The following is a 26,449-nucleotide window of genomic DNA, read 5'->3' on the forward strand; positions in this document are numbered from 1 at the left end:
CAAACCGAACAGTCGGCCAACGAAGTTGGTGAGGTCACGCGGAGTGTGTTTGTTGTCTGTCGTTTCCTCCCGATGTTTGAAAAGGGGCGTTGTGTGACCAGCAGGGTGGCTTGGCCTGGGTTTGCTCCCTGGATACTTCGTGGAAAGCAGCTGGACTGCTCGAATGTGCTCTTCTGACGTGCTAACAGGAGAATACCAAAAGTTCATGCCATATGATATTAACATTTTATAACCGTTTCATGTTGGTGAAAAGATCCATCATGATTGTTGTGTTCAGTCGTTCAGTCGAGTCCGACTCTTCGTGACCCCATGGACCAGAGCACGCCAGGCATGCCTATCCTTCACTGCCTCCCGCAGTTTGGCCAAACTCATGTTAGTAGCTTCGAGAACACTGTCCAACCATCTCATCCTCTGTCGTCCCCTTCTCCTTGTGCCCTCCATCTTTCCCAACATCAGGGTCTTTTCCAGGGAGTCTTCTCTTCTCATGAGGTGGCCAAAGTACTGGAGCCTCAACTTCAGGATCTGTCCTTCCAGTGAGCACTCAGGGCTGATTTCCTTGAGAATGGATAGGTTTGATCTTCTTGCAGTCCATGGACTCTCAAGAGTCTCCTCCAGCACCATAATTCAAAAGCATCAATTCTTCAGCGATCAGCCTTCTTGATGGCCAGCTCTCACTTCCGTACATTACTACTGGGAAAACCATAGCTTTAACTATACGGACCTTTGTCGGCAGGGTGATGTCTTTGCTTTTTAAGATGCTGTCTAGGTTTGTCATTGCTTTTCTCCCAAGAAAATCATGATAATGAGAGTTAACTGAATTTAATGTGATTTATATATGTGCAACAAAAATGATTGAGCAGGCCTCCATAGTGATGGACGCCAAGTTGGATCACATTAAAAGATAAGAAAAATTCATGAAGGATTGGGCTATTTGTAGCTACTAGCCAGTTACACTTCTGAATACCAGTTGCTAGGAATCGCGGTGAGGAGAGGGCTGTTGCATTCAGGTCCTGCTTCTGAACTTCTCACAGGCATCAGTGGTCTGGAGACAGAATGCTGGACTAGGTGGGATAGAGAGCAGGGTTTTTTATTCTATTTAGGTGTAAGAATTTGCTGCAGAATTCAAAACTACATCTGCTGAAAACAGATAGGAATAGGAATAATTTAGCAATAGGAATAATTTATTGGCAAGTACATTTTCCAACATACTTGGAATTTGCTTTGGCTACATAGCAATGTAAAAATATACAAAACACTAGTACCTTACAGAGCAAGAGCCGAGGCTGCCCTTCTCAGCTCCTCTTAAGATGTGGTGGTGAGTGTAGGCCCGATGGAGTTGGCCGAGAGGAGGGGAGCGGTCTTCCCAAGCACTCATAGCAGCATCACGCAGCAGTGTCCCGGAGGCCTTCTGGAGCCTCTTAAACTGTGGCGGATTAACCTTATGTTTGTAATGTGTGAACGGATGTTGTTGCTGATACTTGTCCTAAGCCATCTGGAACTAGGAATTTTACTGTGCCTGCCGAAGGAGGGATGGATCTCTCTTCTCACGCTTTCTTCCCAGCACACCTTGCTAAAGCACTTATTTTCCTGTCACCTCTCATCCAAGTATCCTGGCAACCTTCCAAATCCCCAGTCTCTGTTCACAAGTTGGGGTGGGGTGGGGAAGGACAGTCTGTTTCATTGCCAATGGTCTTCAGTGGTCCTGTATTGTTTCTTAATCATAGAATTGTAGAGTTGGAAGGGACCCCAAGGTTATTGAGTCGTCCCCTGCAATGCATCAGTCCTGCCCACAGCTGTTCCATGGGTGGGCTCAAAACACCAACCTACTGGTTAACAGCCAGATGCACTGACCCACTGGACCCCAGCTTGGCCATGCCATTTTGCATAGGCTAGCTTAGGAATTCCTCTGCAGCTTGTATTTCTCCCTTCGCTAGATCAATGTATATAAGTGTGCTATGAGGTGGGTGGGTGGCATATGAATTTAGCTGTGATGATGGAATTCCTCATAAGCTGAAAAGGAAAAAAAAAATCTTGGTGGCAGAGGAATTGGGGGAAAGGTATACAGGAGGCCTGTTGGCCACTTCTCTGGCAGGTAATTTGTGCATCTGCATCTAGACATGAATTGACTCACTTTGTGATTTCCAACTGAGCTTGTCAATTATTTTCTGCAGCCCTAATTTATAAGATATTTCTCAAATTCAATTTGAAAAGTTCATCAGACATGTAATTTAACAAATCATGAATTGTAGATAATTAATAAAACATGAAAATATATTTTGAAAATTATTTCGTTTCAAACTCATAGTTTATTTTGAATTGTTGCCTAAGAACTTGCTTTTCGCCAACTTCCTTATAGTAGTACTTTTTTCAGTGTATCCTTCTAGAACTTGAAACAAATTCTTAATCTCAAGATGTTTGCTATGGTGTTTGCTTCAGTTGCTATGGTTACAGCAGTATCAAAGTCTCATCCTTACTATTTTTCAGCTGTGTTAAGAGGTGTTGAAAATTCTTTATTAGAAATATCTTAAAAGCTATTTTAAAATGTGGCAAGTGTCATATTAAATGTTTATTTTAATTGCCATGATATACACCGTGCTGATTGTTGTGCAAAGCCAGTGATTCTAAAACAGATTTTAATTTAATTACTAATATATCCTTTAATCTGGTTTTCAAACTGTGTTATTCATTTTAATTAAGATGCCTACTATGCCTCAAGCAGAACTTCAAAGTGCTTTAAAAACTTGCTTGTGCCTTTTTGCTTATGATACATAAACATCTCTTGAAAAATCCTTCTCAAAAAGGGGAGTGGGTCTTTATTCTGCTGTGCTTTTTATCTTTGAACCAAATATGCAATGTTTTTCTTCCCTTTTGCTGGAGGTATTTTTGGAGAGCACCAGAAAAAGGGAATTTCATTCATCTTTTAACTAGAGAGAGAACTAAGCCCCTTGTTACTTGTCTTAGGTATTTGGGTTGATAGTTCACTATCTATTAATCTATTCTGAATCTTCCAATTGTCAGCTTCACTGGATGAAGGTTCTAGTATGTATTATGAGAAAAGGAGACAGGATTGGGGGAGTCCTTATACATTCTTACCACCCTCCCCAAAAGCTGTGCTGAGTGTCTATAGGCTGGATATGTCACTTTCTTCCCTATGCAGCCACTGCTGCAGTAACTACAGTAAGCATGGGAAACTCCAGCCCATGGACTTTATCTGGCGTACTAAACTTAACCCAGCTCTGGGCACTCTCCTTAAGCCATGCTCCCCACTAGGTCATACCCCCTCACATGTCTCATTCTGCAGCGAGCTGTCCATGAAGGAACAGATTTCTTCCTACATCACCAGTTAACTTTGTTACCTCCCTGCGCACAGGAAGACAAGGTAAGAAGGGGGAAAGTGTGTGTGTGTGTGTTTAGAGAGAGAGCTGTGAGTGTATTTGAATGGGAGGGTGTGTGTTTTCGCCTTGCCCACTTCAAGCATGCCAAGATCTGTAATGCCCATCTACAGCACACAAAAGAAAGGACTGTGGAGACCATTTATACATTTCTAACTTGCAAAATAAATACCATCAAAAGTGAAAGTGACAAGCTAAAATACAAGCATGATTTTAAAATAATTTTTAATATCTTTGTATTCAGTATTTTTAAACATCTTACTCTTAGCAATACCTACAGGTATGGTGGAACCACTGGGATTTGAAAGCAAGTAAAGCATTTAGGACTACCATGTTGGTTAGTTTAGACTTGAACTGATAGTTGGATGTACTACTGAATTACAAGGGGGGGGAGTTGATAGATACACCTGGACCAAAAACCCCAATAGCCAGAGTACAGCTCAGGCATAGCACAATAAAAAGCTTGCATTATATCAGTAGCGCCTGAACATTCATGAATAACAATCAACTTGCTGTTCATCATGGAAGCCTGCAATGAAAAGCAACAACCTCTACTGAAAGGTAGCATTCACTGAAAAAATGTCTTCAAATCCCAGAAGCTCATGTAAGAAATCATTTCTGGTTTCAATAATATTACTTACTTCTAAGCAGTTAACACAAAATATAAAGCCTACATTTAACTTACTATGTAGCTTTAAGAGAAGGAATACTAACTGCTCCAACTATGGAGAGGATATAAAGTCTGGAAAAATACAGAAGCAAAAAAATCTAATTTTCTATTTGAAGAACAACCAAAAATGAAACAGAAATCAGTTGTGGAGGTGTAAATTTAAATATTTTAAACCAAAAAGTTTACATAGGAAATTAAATTGAACATAGAATACTACTACTGTACTTAGAAGTCAAAAAGAACAGCAATGTATGTTTATTACAACTGCCTCAAATATTTTATCAATTCCAGCGAAGAATAGAGGACAATTCTTTGTCTCATGCAATAGGGAATTTACAATTGGTTTCAGTATGACAGCATATTACTCTTAAACGGTCAACTCTTCATAGGTTGAATGAATGACAAAGTACTCCGCAATGTTTACTCAAGCGAGCAGAGACACTATCCAGTTGAAAACATTTCCTGCAATTATCACACACCCATTAGCTGGCTCAAATAATTTCCTTAAATTCTTATTGATGGGTAAAGTGATGTCAAATGGGATCTGCAAAAGAGGAAAGCACAAACACGGAATAAACCACAAAATCTTAATAGAATTAAGCTGAAAATCCTATATAAACTACAGCTAGAGCAAGTCACACTGAATTTAATCATTCTGAGGAATGAGAGGAACCAGTGCATTTTTTTTTTCAAGAAAAAAAAAAGCACTGAGAGGGACTAATAGTGTGACCTGAGGCATGATGAGAAGCCATTAAGGACTTGTGCCTGCTCTATGCTCCGACCATACATGTCCAATGGGGCCCCTATCCTGATTGGGGTCTGAGGGCAGTATTTTCTCTCATATATCGAGCCCTTCTAGTCTCCTTGGATAACTCGTGCTGTTGCAGGAACTTGTGGTTTTTACTGGAGGCTCTCCTCCATTGTGGAGTCCAAATGGTGCCATTTAGATGAGGCTTTGTGGCCAGTGGGGTGAAAAGGCACAAAGGCTGAAGGAGGCATGAAATCCACCATTGAGAGCATTGTGCCATGTGCATGCAAAGTGTGATGCAATACACTGACTCTCAGGTGAGCCGGAGGGACTAAAAATGGCCAAGGATGGTAGCTGTTGAAGAGGAAGAAAAAGTGAAGCAATCTGAGGCAGCATTGCCTTAGCAATAGAGAAAGGGGCTTCCCTGCAATCTCCACCCCGTGCGGAAAACGAAAGTAATAAAAGCTTGCCACCAAGTCTTTCCCGGCTATCTACTTCCCACCTAGGGAAGGCTCTGAATTTTAGCAGGAAGAGATGAAGAGAGAAAGAAATGAGAAAGGGCTCATGGACCAGCAGAGCAGAGGGAGCAAGTAACGAGGAAAAAAAACAACAAGGCAAGAAGGGACAAGGCAATGTAACTACATAAAGACCTGAGGAGAGAGCAAAGAATAGGAGCCAATGGTGATCTGGCTGCACTCAACAAAGGCAGCAGCAAATTGAATTGAATGTGACATATGTATTCATAAAAACTGATACCAGTGGAAAAAATTATGTGGAAGATGTTTGCATTTGAAAAAATGTTTGTTTTGTTTTTTAAATCTGAACAACATACCTCTGTGAGTGGTGGTGGCTCATGCGGGTCAACAGACAACAAGGCTCTTATTTCAGAGAAACACTGTTTGACCATTTCCTAATTGTAGCAAAGTGGGAGAATATAAATATTATATTGTATGCATTTAATCTATTATATCTGGTAGATTCTTATTTTTTATATAATTATGTACAAACACAGTCACCATCATGCATGGCTAATGTTGAAAACACTAGGTTTATCTGGTGTCCTGTTGAATAGTTGGGAAAAAACCTCAAGGACTTTTAAAGTATTCAACAGGAACAGCAGCAAAACCTAGATAGGGAAGCAAACTTTCCTCTTTTCAAACAGAATAACAAAAGCAAACCAGGAGATGCCTGGCAGGGCCCATATTTTGCTATAAATGGTGCTCCTCACCATGCTGAGTGAAATCACTTTCAGCTGAAGAGCAAAGGTCTGTGATTATTCTCTGCCTCCCAAACTGAATTGGAAGGCAAACTGCAAACCTCATGCTCCACTGCTATGAATTCATGCTCTCCCAAACAATAAACCCACAGAAACAGTTTAAAAGGCCAGATGGTTTTATTAGGCAAAGGCCAATAGTGCTGTTGTGCTCAGGCCCTGCTTGCAGGATTTCCATGGGCGTACAATAGGTATTGTAAGACCAGGATGTTGGACTACATGGGTCACTGGCCAGATCCAAATTATGGCCAAAATGCAAGTTAGACTGTGAAATCTAATGCTGCTGTGGAATCATCAACTTATATTTAAAGGATTGTACATATAAACTGGCAACTCAGTCCCAAATATTTGCATGGATATAGTGACAGGAAGACAGTCTGAAGAGCCCTATGGTTACACTGCTTCAGTGTCAAATCACCAGCCAAATTCTTAGTGCATCCTATTCAGATACTAGGATTATTTAGTTATGGGTGAAAATATGTGTGACACTCCATAAAGAATCAAAATGGTCCTTTAAAAGCAGTGCTATCTGCCATTTAGACCTACTACACTATATGATTGGTTGAAATATTGTTATCCAAGCCACTCAAAAAACAGCTTTTCAATAATGAAAGCAGTGACTTGTTGTCTGTGCTGTCACAATATCCATCAGGTAAAATGCCACCACATGCATCATTAATCATTTATTAAAATAGATATTGAAGAAAAAGTGTCACATGATAAATGTCTCCTACTTTGAAAATAAATGTCTACTTTTTTCTTGGCATTCATCACACAGCAACTGTACTGGCAACACTTCACTCCACTGATGTTATCGCAAACAGATCACAAGGAAATTTCTAGACTTGTCTCTCTAATTTTTTAAACAAAACTGAATATGGTCTTGCTAACAAAAAGTCTAAGAATTATGGCTGACAAAAAATTAAAAACCATTTCCCATAAGCTCCTGCGGAGGGAAAGGGTCCTGGAGAAGTCTGTTGCACCAGGAACTGATCTGACAATGGCAGATTGTTTGGCTCTGCCTATGAGTTCCAGTGAGAGGTGCTATCCCAATAATGTCTAGAGGATTAGCATTCTGCAAAGGTAAGTTCTGCCTCACGAACCTTTTAAGCGTTCTTTTACCATTTCAACAAGCACGCAGATAGGAGTGATCTGGTAGGAACTGTATGCTTGGCTTTTCAAAGCACCCACAGAGCTACAATTCCCAGCATCCTTAACTACAGTTCCCAGGATTCGCTGGGGGAAGCTATGTGCTTAAATATTTGGTGTGGATGTGTCCAAAGTATATCACAAAAGCTTCTAATGAAATAAGGATCCATCGGATAAGAAAATGAGTAGAAGCTCCAGTAGGAGGCACCATCCCAAAGGATGTGGAATGCCCTCTGGAAGACAGTCAGAATGTCCCCTCACCACATCACAGTTCTTATCCAGATCAGGGAGCAGACAGGTGCTTTTTATAAAGAAAAAATATGGGTAATCCAAAGCATGTGAGGCAGGCATGCCTTTAATGTTACATGTAATTTTACCCTGAATAGGGCAAGCATCTTAGGAACAACCTCTTCTGAAGTAGTTTTCAGCAACTATGTTGCTTTCTAACAATCATTAGTTTAGCTGCCTTTGTCAGAAAGACTAATGGTCTCTTAAAACATAGTGCTCACATCAGGGTTACTCCCAAGTATGGGGGACTTTGGAAATGTAGCATATTGCCTGTATTATATGTTTTAGCAATTCCCTACAGAAAAGGAAGAAGCAAATGGACGATGGTTAAATGTATGGTAAGGTAAAGGGACCCCTGACCATTAGGTCCAGTCGCGGAGACCTCTGGGACTGTGGTGATCATCTCGCGAGGGAGCCGGTTGTACAGCTTTCGGGTCATGTGGCCAGCATGACTAAGCCGCTTCTGGCGAAACCAGAGCAGCGCACGGAAATGCCGTTTACCTTCCTACAGAGCGGTACCCATTTATCTACTTGCACTTGACGTGCTTTCGAACTGCTAGGTTGGCAGGAGCAGGGACCGAGCAATGGGAGCTCACTCTGTAATGGGGATACGAACCGCCAAACATCTGATTGGCAAGCCCTAGGCTCTGTGGTTTAACTCACAGCGCCACCCGCGTCCCTACAATTCTGCCTTGTAGTGAATGGAAGTTATTGCAATTGCCATGTGCAGTTACTCTTCATAACTTCACAGCATCACAAATCCAAATAACTGCCACACCCATTAATTGTTGTAGGAGTGCTTCCTGAATTATCAATTTTTATATACCCTGGTTTTTTCATCAAGTGGCACCTTTGCCACAGTTTTCACTGAACTTGAATGTCTCTCTGTTTCACTTTCTAACTGAGAAGTCTTCACGGTTTGCATTAACATTTCAATTTGTAGCTCAGATCAGACAGCTTTTCACGTACAGCAATAACACTAAAAGAAAAAAGAATGTTGTTAACACAATACAACTGCACTATCAATACTGTATAGGTACAAAGTAAAATATACTTCCTTGGGTAATAAAAATAATTTCTTTACTAAGATGATTTTCTTTGCTTCCATTTATGCAGAAGCACAGCAGTGTTTTTGTATGGCACTGGTTGACATAAATGGGGGGGGGGGAAGAGAGCTGATGACAAACAATCCAGAAGGCATGGACTGGACCTTTTGCTCACTGCTCACTCAGAAGCAGGAGAATAAAAGGAGAAGGGGAAGGTTTTGGAGGAGAATAAGAGGAAGGCAATATTTTAACACAAACTACCCAGAGCATGCACAAAAACATGTTCTTTCACATACAATATAACATGCAGCAAAATTAATAAATTAAGTTACCTGTTCAGTGGGATCCACAAATAACCACAATACACATTGGCTGAATTGAAAGACTTGATGTTGGTAATTTGACTGCTTTTGTATTATAAGCATAGATAAACAAAACCTACACAAAGGAAGGAAAAATATATAATACAAATAGGTGTAGAAATAACACCTCGATATGTTTATTATCCTTGTAGAAATGACATTTAGATTAGTCCATAGATGGACAAACTATATGTTTGTAAGCTAAAAACTAAAGAAAATGTATTTGTAGAATTGGTACCTAATTTTCCACCCTGCAGATTGCTTTGCTATACTTCTGGCTGAATAACAGAATGTAGAAACATTATCTAACTTATGAAGCCCCCTGCATCTAACATCTTCTCTACTTTAGTTCTGTAGGTTGCTTAAGACACACCTTTCTACATAGGCCTTGGATCCTTGTGAGAGTGTGAACAGTTTGATTTGCTTAACAGTCTGCTAGAAGTATTTTCCTGTGTTGGGTATACTATATAACTAATTCAGCAGAAGACCAATCCTTAACCAAGGGGATGAGATAACGAAAGAATCCACATTTACTTAAATTGGTTTAGCTTTTTTGTATTTTTATTCTAAATCAATCAGTGTTTGATTTAATTAGAAAGGAATGCAGCATCAGGCACAACCCACAGCCTTACTTGACTCCACGTAAGGAGTTCATGCTTTATGTTCAAAGAGATCACAATTTTGTAATCTTACCATAGTTTCCCCTTCTTTCAATGACCTTTCCAAAGATGGAAGGTACCACTGCACACAGAGTTCCCTGATGGGAGTACTGGTTGCCTTGTTGTCTGAATGAATGTCCATCTCAGAGCTACAAGCAAGGTTGGCAGGTAATTTCCATGATGTTTGTCTTTTTGGTAACAGTGCTCCTGAGAGTGACTAAAATTATAATAATTAAGCATAAGTTTATCTTTGTTCAAGTTGTCCCCCCAATATAAAACTTATTTGAAAGACGATACACATTTGTTTAGTCAGAAGAAGCCAAGCAAAAATTCCACAATACGTCTGATTTCTGAAGAGCTTTCCTCATGGCAGGTAAATGAATGGGCCTGTTCTGAGTATCACCAATGTTGGTAATCACTCATGGTTTTTATTATTCTGCATTATTTTGATTGTAAGACGCCTTTAATATTTCATGGGAAGGGGCCATAAATACAGAAAGTAAATGCTTAAAATATATTTTAAGTACTATTAACAAATTACCTTTCCAAGCACAGTCATACTATAGCAAGGTTTTTCAAAACCATATAGCTGTTTCGGAGGTTCTTGAAGGCAGCAGCCAGAATATATAAGCAGATAGATTTTTAAGAATGAATGCAATTCTGCTAAGCGCAGGGTAACTGTTGTGTCAAACACTGAAGTGAACAGCACATCTTCTTTAGCAAATAAGCCTGCACCTGCTTTTGGAACAGCTGGGACGAGAAGATAATTCATGACTATTTCTACTCCAATTCATAATACACACACATTATAAACTCTAAACAACACGAATCATGATCTTATATTCATGGTATCATTTTTATCTCTCTGCAATAATAATTTCTCCACTCTGCATCATTTTCTTTCTTAAGCTGTGGACCAAATGATGTCAAACAAGCAAGCCATGTTCATTTCTGTATGTCTCAAACATCCATACTGCTATATGCAGCAACCACCACTGCCACTACTATTCATTGTTTTCTGAACCAGGACATTTCAGATATCACTAGTTCGTACTAACGAACTCCAGTGAAAAAGTTTGTCATATAGATTGGTTACGAAATTAATATGGTTACTGGCAGGCTAGGCACCAGGCTTTCTGGGACCTTTAATAAGGGAACTGTTCCACACTCCAGGCATTTTAAGAATACTCACGTTTGGGGTGGGACCAGGCATACTTTTTCTTATAGGAACATAAGAAGCTGCCTTACCCTGATTGAGACCATTGGTCCACCTACTTCAGTAGTGTCTACATCAGGGGTAGACCGAGATGCCCCTCCAACCATTACACTGTATAATATTCAAGAGACGGATGTAGGGTGACAGAAAAGCAATTGTATACACATTGGAATAATAGCATTACTTATATAGCTACATATTGCATTGTATTATAAGTGCCTTTTTCTTTCACTTTATTGTTCCACTGAAAATTTTCAATAAAATATAAATATTTTTTTTAAAATACTATGATAAAAGCAATACAGAAATAATTCCAGAAAAAAACAGTTGTCTGTGCACAGCACACTATCTAAGACAATAGCCTTCCTAAAAAGAAATACTTCCTACCAAGCATGGGGCTCAAGTTCAAGTGTCTGGTTAAGTAAGTATTGTAGCGAATTACATGGACCCAGGGTATCTTCAATTTGCACTGAAGTCTTCAGGAGGAGCACTTTCAGCTCATCACTTTCTGCTCTATCTTCATGTGGCAAAGTCATCACGGGAACTTTGAAGCAAACATCCTATCCTTCTGGAAAGCAAAATACATGTCACACAATTCTAGCTCTCAATAATATACAAAAACTGACATCAATTAGTTGTTTTTTAAGTTCCACATTGTGCACAGTTTAGCATAAAATAAACTGAAACCAACTGTAAGACAATGGAGCCCCATCAAGACATTTCTAGCTATTGTGGGTTTAGTGTTGATTATTACTTAATTAATAAAAGTGCAATCAGTGTGCATGGAACAAAAATCCTCTAAATACTTCAATACAAAGATATATGTAGGGGGAGAATCTGGTTTCCCTTCAAATTTTAACACCATGATCAATATCTATTTCGAAGTCTAATACCAATTTTAAGTGGTGAAATATTTGGTATTAGCCTTTTATAACAATCCCATATTTTAAACCAGTTGAAAATTAGAAAATTTATCATTTGCTTTGTTTTATTTATATTATATACCCATTGTACTTAAGATCTTTTCTGAAGTTTGATAATCTATAATTACTACAGTGTGCAATGTAATAGCACTCCTAACCAATGAGGGATTTGTATGGTCCAGTTACCTGTAGGAATGCATCAAAACATAATGAAACCCCTAATTAATTTTCTTCCATTGGCTAATGACCCTGATAACTTTTTGCTTTCCCTTATAATAAGTGATTTGGTAATCTATGTTCCAGCTGATTACTTTAATCCAGTCTGCACATGTCTTGGAACAGATATTTGTTTGCTCATGCTCTCTCTGTGTCAAACTCTACTCAGCTGTGTGTTCATTTCAACCCCTATACTGGGATTGTTTTATTCCTTCTCCTAACTCCAGCTGAAACCAGAAATAGAACTAAAAGGCACTAATGTATGAAAGCCCCTTCCGCCCTTAGGAGGAGAGGGGTTGCAGTGATCACGGCCCCTGCACGTGCACAGGGGATGCTGCCATCCCCTGGCACTATTGGCCGGACTCTGGGTGCGGTGCCCTGCCCAACTGACCAACCGGCTCAGTTGGCAAGGACATTCCCACTGCATTTAAGTGGGACCGCAGCCAGAGCTCAGCCTCTCTTCTTCACCAACCATATCGGATCAATCACAGATTAGGGCACAGGATGCTGTGCCAAAAGAGGCACAAAAGCACTCAACAGTAGTTGGTAGCTAGGCACTGATTTACACATTACACACCTTGACACTTCACTGCCATATACTGTAGTACTCTATACCTCACAACCTGAGATATGGGTGGTGAGCTGATTGACTCAGTAACTATCGCTTGGCTTAACAGTACCATGTTGCCACATGGCATGCACATAGGAAACACATCTGCCCATTCTGGGACATTGTCTCCCACATTACTGTCCAGCCTGCCTCCTTTGCTTGGTCCCCGATTAAACAGAGGGGGCAGGTTGGAGAGACATTTTGCAGCAGCCTGGTGTGATGCCTGTGTGCTCATCTAGAGGGAGAGAAAAAAACAGTTCTGCTATTTATTTTGGCATCTGTACCTCACTTTTGTATGATAACTCATACTTAATGTCTTACGGAGTATGGTGGTCCCTTTTTGTGCAGGTGCTGTGCTTGTGGTATACCGTATATTAAAGTAGCTATTTTAAAAATACGCCTGCCAAATTTGCCATCTTCGTATGGCTTTTTTCAGTCACTCAGTAACATACATTCTGTAGAATAACACAAGGCTAACAGACAAATACCAGTCAAAAAGTCCTTGTAGGAAGAACTGAGGTCCAGCAGAGCAAATTCCGGCATGTTTTGTTGTGCTCTCTGTCTCATTTGATACAATTTAACAGGCTTCTTTCCAATTAATTGCTGTGAAGTCAGAATAGCTTCACTGACCTAGAATCAAGATGTATTTGATCAGATTTAACTCATTGTAATATGTACTAGCTTTAAAACTGTAAATCAGAAAATTAGCAGTAAAAGTAAATACATACATACATACATACATACATATATATATATATATATATATCTGTAGAAATGTTATATGTTATTTTGACTTATGCTATATCACTGTCACTGATAATTTAATTATTATACAAGCAATTTTGAATCAGACATATCTTCCTACATTGCACAGGTGCCTAACTACATGACAGACAGGCGTGCATACATATAAGGCACCTAACCAAAAACAATGCAACTGTAGGGTGATTTTGTTCCTTCTTTAGTGCCTTTAACCTCCTAGGTACATTTGCACGCAAATAAAATCTCTCAATATAGGCCCATACAGTGTATTAATCTGCTAACAACTATTTCCATTACTGCCAGAGTCTTATGGCATTCTAGGTATGGGAAATATCTGCTTCTGGGTTCCCTGTTATTTTCATGAATAAATTGATTTTTATATGCACTTTACCTTAGTATGTGCATTTTTCTACTCATTGCTTGGCTGGAGAACTGCATTTCAAAATTCAGAAAAGTGCAAATTTTGAGGAATTGCTGAGAATTAAGGAGATCCACCTTTAAACTGAACTCAGTCACATTTATCCTCCCTTCCAAGGAGCCATGAGATACTTAAAATTGAAGTCCCCTCATTCATAATTACACTTTGAAATCAGCATTAATGGTCATATTACTGAAATTAATTGTTGCTCTTGCTCAAGTTTTTGCCATGTTCCAAAAATACAAAAGATATTGACTAATATTGAAAGAACAGAGTATTACACTGAAAATTGTTAGGTGTTGCCATCATCACCCTATCGTTCTTCCTTCCTATAATGTAAACTATAGAATGTTTGGTTTTTTTCTCTGCCGGAGGTCAAATTAATAATTATTAAAGAAATATAATTAAGATTACAAACATAAGCCCCAAACCTGTGCAGCAGCTCGTATTGCAATCCAGGCCTGCACCCTGTACATTTCCAGGGCTGTAATTTCCTCCGAACTAACACGGTGTCTGCTGACAGCCTAAATTTAACACAAGTTCCAATTTAGTTTTGGGGGGAGGGAATCAATATATTATGGAAAAGCATTTTTAAACAACACAATATACTGTAAAAAAATTCTGGAAGGTCATGAAGAAAAAATAGTTCTTATTTCTTTATGGTGCTGTCCTATGCATGTTGACTCCAAAGTAAACCCCAATGAGTGCAATGGGAATTACTTCCAGGTAAGTGGATATAAGATCTTACACTGCAGTCTATCTTGAATGAAATAGGTATTTTGATGGCTTGTTTTGGAGGTATAAACTTGGTACAGCAGCCACATGCAAAAGAGGACAGAACTCCTGCATCATTAATAATTGTGAAGAAGAGGGATTTCTCTATTTGCATGAAAAGCTACACCTCCTGGGATTTCCTCTAATACACCTGGCCCCTTAAAATTTGTGCATTAAAAAAAGACAAGCAGGTAGAGTAAATGGCATGCCAAGTCTAAATATGTGCACCTGCAGAATAGAAGTATTACAGTACTTTATGATCCGGTTATTTATTTTGTGATGACAGTGAGAAATAAGGGGAGATAGGAGTGATATATGCTCAAAGAAGACGGTATCAGTTTCTTTGTTCAGAAAAACATGACAACAAGAATGCTAAAATGAATGAAGACAAAAAGCAAAGGTGGTTGTTCCCATATATAATATGAGAAAACTACAACACTAGCTACAGAGAATCAAAGCTGAAACATTTGACTTAGTTGCTTAATTTATGGTATATTACTGGGGGGACCCAAGACTGGAGAGGTCCTTCAGTGTTCAGGAATTTAAACAGTCTTTCATTGTTTTGAGACTGTTTTTACCACAATTTTACACATAATAAGGAAACAGTTGTTATAATAAAGGGCTGGTATAACCACACAAGTACTTCATTGGTGTTTGGATATACAGTAGTGATTCAATAGATCTGATTGCTAAACTAAACAAGAAAACCAAAAGATTGCAGGAGTCAACATAGCTGTCATAGTTCATTGGGAATAAACGTATGACAAATTAATGCAAAAGCTTGATCTATCCCCACTGACCTGGGAACAAGCCTCATTAAATTCAATAGGATTTACTTGGATATGGTTAGAGCGCTGTCAGTGGCCATGTTCAGGCATTTTTTGTGAACTAAAGCTACTGTATGCACATGCCTTTAATCTAAGACAAATGGTACATACCCTTGGTTTAAATGTTCTTCCCTTCAGTGAACCAGAAGTTGGAGATTCCTCCTTGTTTGTAATTAAATAAAATACAGCAATGCTACCTCCATGTATGCTTTTCTTATCAATCTGCAAAGCAAACAAACAAGCTCACAAAGCTTGTAACATAACTTTACACAAACCATTATAGAAACAAAGTGGCTGCTAGGTTGTGCTCTGGCAACAAGCAAATGGAAGCCGGGGCATGGCATTTTGCATGTCACCACAATGCAGGGGAAACACCCACACAATGCACTTCAATGTACCCACACTACAGTAAATGCAATCTTATGTTGGATTTCCCCCCCTCTTTACTGCATTATCAGTGGATTAGGAAAATCCAAATAAAAGGAGGGCAAGTGAGGACTGCCACTTGGATGAGGACAGTGGCACATGGATGACAAAAAATAAATGCACACCTGTGATGCGTGAAATCCACTTTAAGCTGCTGTGTGTACACACCCTTACGTCCAAGAAACATGTATAGGATTGTACCTTACATTCCATTTAGTTCATGCATAAACCTTCCTTAGATTTACACATAGCATGCCAAGCACTTAAAGATGTACCCTTGCTATGTTGGGAAATTGTCTGTGTGTTTGGTGGGATATCCAGACATTCAGATCATTAACCAACAACTTTAAAAAAACACATGCTTCTCTGAGACCACAGCTCAGCAATGCACATAAGGGCTCCAGGTGTGCATCAGAGCTGGTGAATCAGAACACATTTACAAGTCGCACTGTAGGGGGAAAAAGCATTCGTCCTAGGCATCCTTACTTGGGAGTAAGTACTGTTGAAACCACTTTGAGGGTTTTTTCCTACAATCAAGTGATATGTAAATTTTATAAAATAAATAAGAGGCCTGGCTTCTAAGTAAGAATGGGGAGGGTGGTGGGATATCTGTTAGCCTTTATTTTACGGAAAGGACAATAAAGACACCAATTCGAAACACACAGGTAAAGAATTTGAACAGTTGCTTACCCAAAATTTTGGTAACTACCAAGACTTAACTTTATGGCATCCAGCAAACTCTCAACAGCTATTGTTGATTTATTAACACCCATACAATCAATTTGTCGTTCTATCTTCCCTAATTAGAAAAAAACACACACAAATTATTCTGACAAGCTAATGCAGAAAATGCTCAATAGCAATGTTTTGCAACCAGATGGCATATGAAGGTATGGGGGGGGGGTGTTTTTAAAAAGAACAATATAATGCTCTCTGAGGCCCCTAGGTACAATGCGCACAACACAGGAATGGGAATACTGTGGGGATATGAGCTGCCAGGTACCTTTCCGAAAAAGAAGTTCTGCTTCCAGATCAAGCTCTCGTCTCACTGAAGCAGCACATAGGTCCAGTGCTATTTCTGTATGCCGGAGGGCTTTTACCCACTGGAACTCAGATTGTGGTTTAGACATGCAAGATAATTCTAGAGTCAATGTATGTGCTAGAAATCAAGAAACAGAAATCAAGAAATGCTTGCAAGAAAGTGTTACCAATGAAGAACAAAAAATAAAATATTGTGAAAAATAAAATACATTTCCTTTTCTTTGTTAAAAAAATAGACAAAAAAATATGTCCTGGTAGCTGACAACCCAAATTAAACATGCTGTGAATGTCACTATATATCTCAATATTTTGAGATATCTCACATGATTAGCACTAAATTGACTGCAGATATATTTATAGTTTTATATGTGAGCATATGCAAGGCAGCTAAAAAGGCAAGTTATAATAAGTGCAATATTTAGATGGAAACAAACCAATAACCCTACTACAATTTCTCATTTGAAGAGCAATAATCCTAGACATCCTAGATCAGGCTTCCTCAACCTTGGCCTTCCAGATGTTTTGAGACTACAATTCCCACCATCCCTGACCACTGGTCCTACTAGCTAGGGATCATGGGAGTTGTAGACCAAAAACATCTGGAGGACTGAGGTTGAGGAAGCCTGTCCTAAACTGTGACAGCCAACAAACACAGAACTGTATATATTCCTAACCTAGTCTAATTATTTGAATATAGCCAACAATAACTATAGTTTAAACTGTTGCTTTACAATTTATATTTTTAGTATCTTTCCATTACAGATTCCAGCAAAAATATTTATGTATTTAAAGTTGTAATTAACATAACTGAAATATATTGTAGTACTTGGGTATCAGATGTGCTTTATAAACAATAAAATGTTTTGTAAGACACTTAAATTTCCTTACCAATTCTCAGTTTGACTTTTGCCAGTAATCTGATATGTGGCAGGTATATATTTTTCAAAGGCTCTAGTAGAGTTGTCATTGTAGGATCAGCTGTAGGTTTTTCAAGTAATTGTCCCAAAATATATAACTGTTGAAAAGTGTGATTTAGTAATGAAAATTTGCTACTCCCATTACTCTTATACAAACAGATCCCTGCAACTATCACTGTTATTAGATCTTTTGGATTCAAGAGATTTCAGAGTTATTAAGGATTGTGCTGCTGGAGCAAATGCTCCATTCATGTCAGGAATCGGTGTCAGGAGCAGGTCGGCAGTAACTCACATAGCATCAGAGAAGTTAACTCTTTATTCAAAGAAAAAGTCAGCTCAGGAGGCCAGGCCTAGTGAGCACAGCAACTCTCCCCAGTAGATCTTGCCCCAAGGAGGCAGTTATGAGGACTGAAGGTCTCCACCTTCCCACAGTTCCCTAAGTCTCCTCCTCCACCAGGTTCTTCCCAAGCAATCTGAGACTTCGTCTTGCCTTTCTTTGCTGCACCCTCTTCTTACTTCTTCTGGTTCTGAGAGATCAGGTGGTAGGGGGGCTGGTCTCCCCCAGGAGAGGGAGACCCCCTGGCCTCTTCAGCAGCCTGCCTCATCTCTGCCTCCTGGCCCACCTCCTCTCCAGCCCCCACTTCTGCCTCTGATTCTGGACTGCTCTCTGCCACAGACTCTTCCTGCTCACTAAACCCTGTTACCTCTTCAGCTTCCGACACCTCCTCCTCCCAGTCTGCCCCTTCTTCCCCCTCTGCCTACTCATTGCCATCCCATCACTAGTCCCCTGGCTCTGAGTCTTCTTCCATGGGAGTTCCACAGCTGATGCCCCCCACTACTCTTCTCAGGGGCGTAGCAAGGGGAGTGGTCCGCCCCGTGTTCCATAGTGGAGGGGGTGACAAATTATCAAGGAACAATTTTGGGGGGGGGGAATTGGGGGGGGAATTGAAAAAAAATGAATATTTTTTTTGAAAATGCCTGCTCCGAAGGTCTTATCTTACTATACTAGGGATTATATAGCTATATATGAAATTTCATGCATATCGGTTAATATCTTGACCCTCCTCCACCAAAATAGCTGTTCACTTGGCTGTTACGTCATGAAGGCTGAAATTTCAGTTCAGAGAACACTTACTGTTCCCAACCCTAACCCTGTGGAAAGCCATCTAATTAGACTTTAATTTGATTTTGAGATGTTTTTAGGAGGTAATTTAATTATTGTTTGATTTTATACCAATGTTATGTATCTGATGTTAGCTACCCTGAGCCCGACTTTGGCCGGGGAGGGTGGGATATAAATAAAAGGTTTTTTAAATTACTTGTTATTATTCCTTTGTAAGAAAATATGAAATAATGTAAAACCATTTTTGCGGGGGGGGGGGAATCAATGGGCGGGTTGACAAGAAATTTTCCGCACCGGGTACCACCTGACCTTCCCATGCCTGGGGGACGGTGACAAAAAAAAAATTGCCCCCAGGTACCAATTTACCTTGCTACGCCCCTGACTCTTCTGCATCCAGCCAGTCTATGGCAGTTCATTGCAAGCTAGTAAAGGAATATGGATTTAAGTCAGGGTGGAGAATCCTATGCAACAAACTGGACAATGATGTGAAATGAAGATTGTTGGGACCTCACAGGGCTTGCAAAGAGTCCTGGCTGGTGCTTTGAAGTGTTGCTGATCAGCAAGCTTGTCACCACCCATCAGTTGATAGTGACTTCAAGCCTGCTTTCCCACAGGAAGCTCAGTGATATAGCCAATCCAACAGGCTTGAATTCACTGCCTATCAGCTGATGAGCAATGACTGCAAGCCTGCTTTCTGAAGGGAACAGCTGGGATCCACAAATGTTGGATTCATACCAATAGCAGCATTCTCTCATCTAAACTGAGCCTATTAAATCCCAGGAAGCTTAGTCAAAACTGACTCCATTCTTTGCCCCATGGCATTTGACATTGCTTCCTACATGATCACATTTTAAGAGCCAAGCTACACCTGACACTAAATGCATCTTGTATCTAATGTGCATGCATGGTGTAGAAATTTAATTCATTTCTCACCTGCTGTCATCCTAATGAATCAAATATTTCCATTGGGAAAGAGGAAATCCTTCATTGGGATTTTCCTCAGAACTATAGCAAGGGAAGAAAGAGTTAAATTCCCTCTCACACATACTCTGATCCCACTGAATAACCAACACCCATCTCACATTTAATATCACACATAGTGTGGCACTAAACACACCCGGAGTTGTTCTTTTTACCCCTAGAACTTCAGCATGTTGTGTATACCTTCACAACATAATAAGACAGTAAACTCTAAGACAGATTTAAACTAGCATTAAATCATCAGAATGCACTCACCTGTTGGACAACAATTGTGTGTGCCATAGTTAATACATCCATTTGATCAGTTTTAGATGTCTGATTATCTGAATCCTCCCCTGCTTGTGTTTTCATTATGTCAGTCAGCAGAAGCATACTCTGCACTAGTGTTAAAGAAGCTGGTGGAGAAATCAGAGTCTTTTCTTCAAGTAACCTGATTATATTCTATAAAAACATAACAAATACATTCATGTGCAGTTACAGTCTAGAGGAATGTTTCTCAAATGTTTCTCAAAAAGGGGAGGAAACACAAACCAAGGAGATGCAGCAAAATGAAATGAAAATCTAGGATGTCAAGGAAAGATAGGCTGGGAAGCATTCATATGATAGGATGTGACTAGAGATGTTCTATGGTTGTAACAGATACCTACTATTCTATTATATGTTGTACTAGATGTTTAAAAGAGGTGGTAAGAAAACTAGATGACACAGCAAAAGAAACAAATGTGGAATGGAAAAATGCAAAAAAATAAAATAAAAAACTCTATGGATCTAACTTAGTCATGTTTATTACTTTCAATGGGTCTATTCTGAATAACAATTAGTTGGACACCACACTTTATATCAAGACACTTAGCTAAAATAAATCCATGAATTGTATCAGAATTAATGTTTTTCACACCAATTTTACTAAGAAAGAGTTCACAATTCAGTTTTTGAGTCCAAACCTGTAAACAACACTTAATGTCAGCCACTGGTTTTCCTTCTTGCAGGCCAAGCATAACAGCTTGCATTGTAATTTCGGCAAGTGTCTCAACATCATTGAATTCCTCCGCTTCCATTTGTACTTCACCAATCAGACATGAGCACTCCTTCAATTCATTTTCTCAAATAAGTAGAAATACATCCATCAGTACACACATTATTTTCCCAAACAGCAGTACATACAATTTTCCATTATCGTAATATTGACAAATGATAATGGAATATTAATACGTTAATAATATAACATTTCAAGCATGCATATTAGCATCTATTGTTTTTTTAATCAAAGATATTGACAAATATAATCAATATCCTGTGAGCATTGCATTGCCTTCACTATAGTGATTTAGTGAAGATGTAGTGCTGCCTGATTTCCTAACCATGAATGTACAGTACTAAAAGGAAGGCCACATCTGTTTTTAGTAATGCAGCTTTATATACAGTGCTTGTAAGATGCAACTGGAGTTGAGTGCTACCTAAGTACGAAGAACCTTTTTGAATGATGTAATAATCACAGTAAAAGTCGAAACAAAATAGGAAATTCTTTCCAGTAGCACCTTAGAGACCAACTGAGTTTGTTCTTGGTATGAGCTTTCGTGTGCATGCACACGAAAGCTCATACCAAGAACAAACTCAGTTGGTCTCTAAGGTGCTACTGGAAAGAATTTCCTATTTTGTTTCCTATTTTGTTTCGACTATGGCAGACCAACACGGCTACCCACCTGTCACAGTAAAAGTGTTAGGGCAAGTAGGACAAAACATCTTGGTGAATTATGTTAAGGAATGCAGTTAATTCTCCATGAGTCAGCAGACGATTCATTCCTCAGCATGCAGCTGCAGGCATCCTGTGACTCTCTTATCTATGTTACTGGGCAGATTTGGCAAGTACGGTAACTGTGTATAAAAGGGCTCAGGTTACAGCATGCTAAGTGGGTTGCGGTAGGAGATTGCAGAAATTGTTGAAGGCTATCTGCTGGAACTGTAGATTCGAGTGAAGAATTTGTGAAGAGATTCACTTTTCTGTGGTTAGCTGAACCACTTGGCTGAGCTTCCACAGAGCATACATCCAACACCCCAACAAATTAATAGGAGTATTAAGGTCAAATACTACCTTTCATAGTTTCAATGCCTCGTGCCTGTGCTGTCATTGCAGTCACTAATGCCAAACGACATCTCAGCCATATATGTATATTCATATGTTTTCGTGCTGTTACATTGTGAAGCAGATTGGAATCTTCAACATAAATTATTTCACCATTTATCTAAAGACATGGGAAAAATAAGCTAACTGGGTGCATTGCTCAATTCTTCTGTTGTAGAATAATTTATCATTAACGTACAGAAAAATGTAAAGTAATCTAGTACATATATTGGGTTATTTATGAAAACATTTGTTCTGCTTCTAGTTAAATGGGTTACAATACACAATATACCTGTATTAATCTAAAAGGATGACATATGCTTTCCAAAGTTGGGTATAACTTTAAGGCACTTTTATTTTTTTAGCTCTGTGTAACTTGACATTATAAACTTGTCAAGATATTCTGACACATACCTCTATTTTTCTCTCTGGTTTTTTTATTGAATCAAGTGATTTCTTGAAAATTGTTGCATCTTGAAGAAGTTTTATTGCAGAAAAGGCCAAAGCAGCACTGTGATAAGCAAACATATCATTAAACATTTAAGAAGTTTAAGTATTTCCTATTTTAAAGCAATAGTTCTGGTACCCACATCAGCTGCCATCAAATTTATTTTTTATTCATGGGAAAAAATAGTATAAACCACATGAGTTTTTAACAGAAATAGCTAACATTTTTCTGCTTTGTTGTTTGCCACCCTGGGTTCTTTAGGAGGAAGACTGAGAGAAATTTAATAAAATAAATTTAAAAAGTTGAATTTGATAGCATTTTGGTCACTGTTCACAATCAGTACATCAACAATTGGTTCATCATCACCAGATCCTGAGTGCTACTGTAGATTAAGTGCAGGATCATTGCCCCTCAGGTCAGTTCCATAACCAGCTGTTCTAGGGCATAGTCATATAGTGTAATTTTTTGTCATGACTGGAATGTATTCTCCTGGCTCCTGGACCACGACAGTACCAACACCTAGGTCATTAATGCTTGTTACCTCCTGAATCCACCCCTTCTCCACCCAGCCATTAGCAAGCCACATGGATACCAAACTGCCCACTCATCAGCAGAGATTATAACCAGCAGAGCATGTGTGTGTGCCAATGGTCTCAACTTTTCTTGAAAGCTAGCATTTCCAGACCACAGTCCCATTTTGGATAAAGTCAGCTTTAAAAAAAAAAAAAAAAGTTAACATAATGACACTGTTTTTCCACTAGAATTTTTTAAAAAATAAAGTGGGAATAACAAATGTGCTGCTGAAAACTGGATATTTCTTTTACCTGAATGCTGTTTGAAGTCTTTGCTGAGCAATAGCTGCAAGCTGAAGTTTAGCTTCAATGACAGTCTCCAATTCTGCAGCTGAACACTCATAAAGCAATGTGCCATATTTATTTTGTATGTTTTCGAGAACTGAACTAATCCTTTCTTCAGCTTCTGACAATAAAATCCCCTAAAATAATAAATCATCATTACTGAACAGTTCACAAAAAACTAGTAAGAAGTTCATGAGAAATCTTAGCTTACTGCCTACTCTACATTGAAATCCACAATCTTGGAATGCATCTGATACAACATTTAGGATATACCGTAACACCCTATATTTGAATCCTAGACATTCATTAAAATGCTTGAATACTATTAACAGTTGAATTGACTAGTTATACATTTGATTCTTTAAACACAATTGTCCTATATTTTGCACACATTTGTAGGCCACAGTAGCCAATGCTGACAGACAGGGAGTACATAATTATTTCTTACTTTGTATTTTATCTTTAGTAGGTTATACATATCACAAAAATGCTTGAGATCTATCATCAGATATTAAGTTCTAGTCACCAGCTCCCAGTCCATTGCCTGGCAGCCAGTTTTGGTTGTGGTTTTATATGGGACTTTGTCTTGAAGAAGTGGAATGAAATAAAAATATATTTCACCCTTGATCTACATTAATTCAGAGTATGCTGAAGATCTGCCAGCTGAGGGGCCATAGCAGAGGTGAGGAACTGAATTCGACCAGAGGATGAGTGGTGTTGCTAAGTATGTTCTTTATTCTTTCTCTGCAGCCCAAACTCATTTTTTAGTTTGTTTTTTTTTAATTTGGCACCTTTTCCTGTCACACTACAGAGTGACAGAAAAAGGAAACCCAATTCTAAAAGTGCCAACATTTGGCTGCAAAAAAATCAGGAGCACTCTTAAGGGTGTGTTCCCAATTCTTTCTTTGAAGGCATGGCTTGAAAAGCCAGAAATGCAACGGAGATTATTTCTTGCACAGGGCCAAAACCTCTCTGCCTAAAGCTATAACATATACCCTTACCTCAGAACTAGCCCACATTTATTAGGGGTACCAGGACGTGACTGGCAGACATCTGACTAACCAGGCAGCTCCAAAGCTGCAGGAGCAGCCAGTCCCAACACCCAGCACCCCTCCCAAGAGAAGCACCACCCAATACCAGTCCACGTAACATGCACAGAAATCCTATGCCATGCCCACCAACTGAGAAAACTAGAGCATTGGCCAAAGCATGTGTAAATTTGCTCCTGAGCAGTGCAATTATGGATATACCATATGTTCACAGTTAAAACAACACTATTACCTTTAGCACAGCCATATTTAAGATATCTTTGTTTTTTTCAAGTTCCAAAATCATAAAACTTCTATCTCGCTTTTCAGGTCCAGGCACAAAACCTTTGCAAAAACTAAAATACACTTTCAAATTTGAGGCAACAAAGTAGCACAGAAAGCAGCCAGGTGCTCACCTGCGAGTTGTTCTTTTTGCATTATCTCCTGTGCAACTCTAGAATGTATGGGCTATTATTAGTGTCATGTAATTTACTGGTTGACTGTTGGAGACTTTCAAAAAAATAGGGAGAAGAGGATTGAAATCTGATGGATTATTTTAGGCCTTTCAAATCTAAAATGAGTTCCCCACCCACACCCCACATTATTTGTGAAGCAGAAATACCATTGAATGGATATCACACTGTTGAGTGTCTGATACTTGTTCTGAAGCGTTTAAAATATGCTTTGTCCAATTCCCTGGAAGGTGGGCGACTACTCCCTTTGGTATTGCAAAGAACTTGTTAATATAACCTCTGGAGATTTATGACCCTGAGATAAATGGAGCCAAGCCTATATTTTTTGTGAATTTAGTCATTGTTCTTCCTAGCAGAGACAGTAGATGTCCTCTAAAAGGTTATTCGTTTTTAGGGTGATCAGAGTCACACAGTTGACTCTTCTTCATGGAAGAATCAGAAATCACAACACTTGATAAGCTGGCCCAGGTCATTTTAAGTGGAGCTGAACACTTCTGATGGATTCTGATGCAGAAGACAGAAGCACTGGAGGGAAAGTGCTTTTCCTCTTTGTTCTGGGTTGTGTTGGGCGGCAAGGCAGTAGACCACTCTTAGAGGTGCTTTTTCTTACAGTAATTCCTATAGGTATGATCTCAAAGCCCGTACATTCTGCCAGCATTACAGGAAATAACATGTAGAAGAATTCAAATAAAGTTGAAACTTTAATTATAAACACTTTAAAATTGTAAAAATTATGACCAGCCTAAGTTAAGCACATTTAGGTCCTTTTATAGACTTTAGCAGTACATGCACTTTCTAAACAAATATTTTCTAGTAAGAAGAAGAAATATTATACTAAGCAAGGTAATAAAATCATTACACAAACATTATAAGCTTTATAAACCTTAAATGAGTTAAAATAAAATTCGGGGGGGGGGGGGGGCCTTTATTGTTTGCCAGTACCTTTCTGGAAAGCATCGGTGTTTCTGCCTGCCTTTCTTAAGATTTCACTGTCCATACAATACACTGTTTTTGTCACTTTTTCAGGAACACAGTTTAATGTTGCAGAGAGGCAAATAACAAGATGCATTTTGACTAACATTAAGTTATCCATGATTCTTGGTTCACATTCTTCAGCCCAGGCTGAATGTACAGGCCTGTTAAATACATCTTCTAATGCCTTTGAAATAAAATGGAAATTTCATAAAAATATACACACATGCTTCATTTTTTCTAAAACAGCCCTGCCCCCACCTGCTCTCCGCCCCCCCCCCCCCGGTGCAGGAGCATGAAGCTCTGCCACTGCCCACAAGCAGGACATAAGCACAGCACCACTCTCCCAACCATGACCTCCAGTAACTGTTATTTAGAAGTATGCCAATTGATACTGGAGGCAATATAGCCATCACGACTAGAAGCTATACTACCTTGCGCTCCATGAATTTGTCTAGTCCCCCTTTATTGCTGGCCTTTAGACTTCAGTTAGACTTATTCATCCCCTAGGGACCCAATATTTTTGAGTGTTATACTTCAATATATATAACGGTTGTGCTTTAGATTTATTGTCTTCATGATGTTTTGAAGTGTTTTGTAATGGTGCTTCGTCCCAACTGGGACAAAGAGTGGCACAGAAATTGAATAAATAAATACACCATCCAAGTTGGTGGCAATCACTACACCTTCTGCTAGAACATACTTTCCATTCCATATTATCTGCTGAA

General features: G+C 39.1%; 1 protein-coding gene across 1 annotated transcript in view; it reads right to left on the reverse strand.

The window, feature by feature from the left end:
* Positions 1 to 4,321: 4,321 nt before the first annotated feature.
* The window catches only part of CFAP54 (cilia and flagella associated protein 54), a 99,170-nt gene continuing 77,042 nt past the window's right edge, over positions 4,322 to 26,449 (reverse strand). Inside the window, 24 exon segments of the mRNA XM_033161388.1 lie at positions 4,322 to 4,606; positions 5,643 to 5,720; positions 8,347 to 8,462; positions 8,465 to 8,499; positions 8,899 to 8,965; positions 8,968 to 9,004; positions 9,622 to 9,804; positions 10,129 to 10,337; positions 11,191 to 11,294; positions 11,296 to 11,371; positions 13,041 to 13,182; positions 14,164 to 14,256; positions 15,445 to 15,512; positions 15,515 to 15,555; positions 16,450 to 16,558; positions 16,763 to 16,918; positions 17,689 to 17,815; positions 20,077 to 20,262; positions 20,766 to 20,923; positions 21,914 to 22,064; positions 22,358 to 22,454; positions 23,216 to 23,385; positions 24,530 to 24,621; positions 25,692 to 25,908. Coding sequence (XP_033017279.1) covers positions 4,487 to 4,606; positions 5,643 to 5,720; positions 8,347 to 8,462; positions 8,465 to 8,499; positions 8,899 to 8,965; positions 8,968 to 9,004; positions 9,622 to 9,804; positions 10,129 to 10,337; positions 11,191 to 11,294; positions 11,296 to 11,371; positions 13,041 to 13,182; positions 14,164 to 14,256; positions 15,445 to 15,512; positions 15,515 to 15,555; positions 16,450 to 16,558; positions 16,763 to 16,918; positions 17,689 to 17,815; positions 20,077 to 20,262; positions 20,766 to 20,923; positions 21,914 to 22,064; positions 22,358 to 22,454; positions 23,216 to 23,385; positions 24,530 to 24,621; positions 25,692 to 25,908 — 2,832 coding nt within the window. The 3' untranslated portion in view covers positions 4,322 to 4,486.

Source organism: Lacerta agilis, chromosome 10 (genome assembly GCF_009819535.1).
Source record: "Lacerta agilis isolate rLacAgi1 chromosome 10, rLacAgi1.pri, whole genome shotgun sequence".
NCBI lineage: Eukaryota > Metazoa > Chordata > Lepidosauria > Squamata > Lacertidae > Lacerta > Lacerta agilis.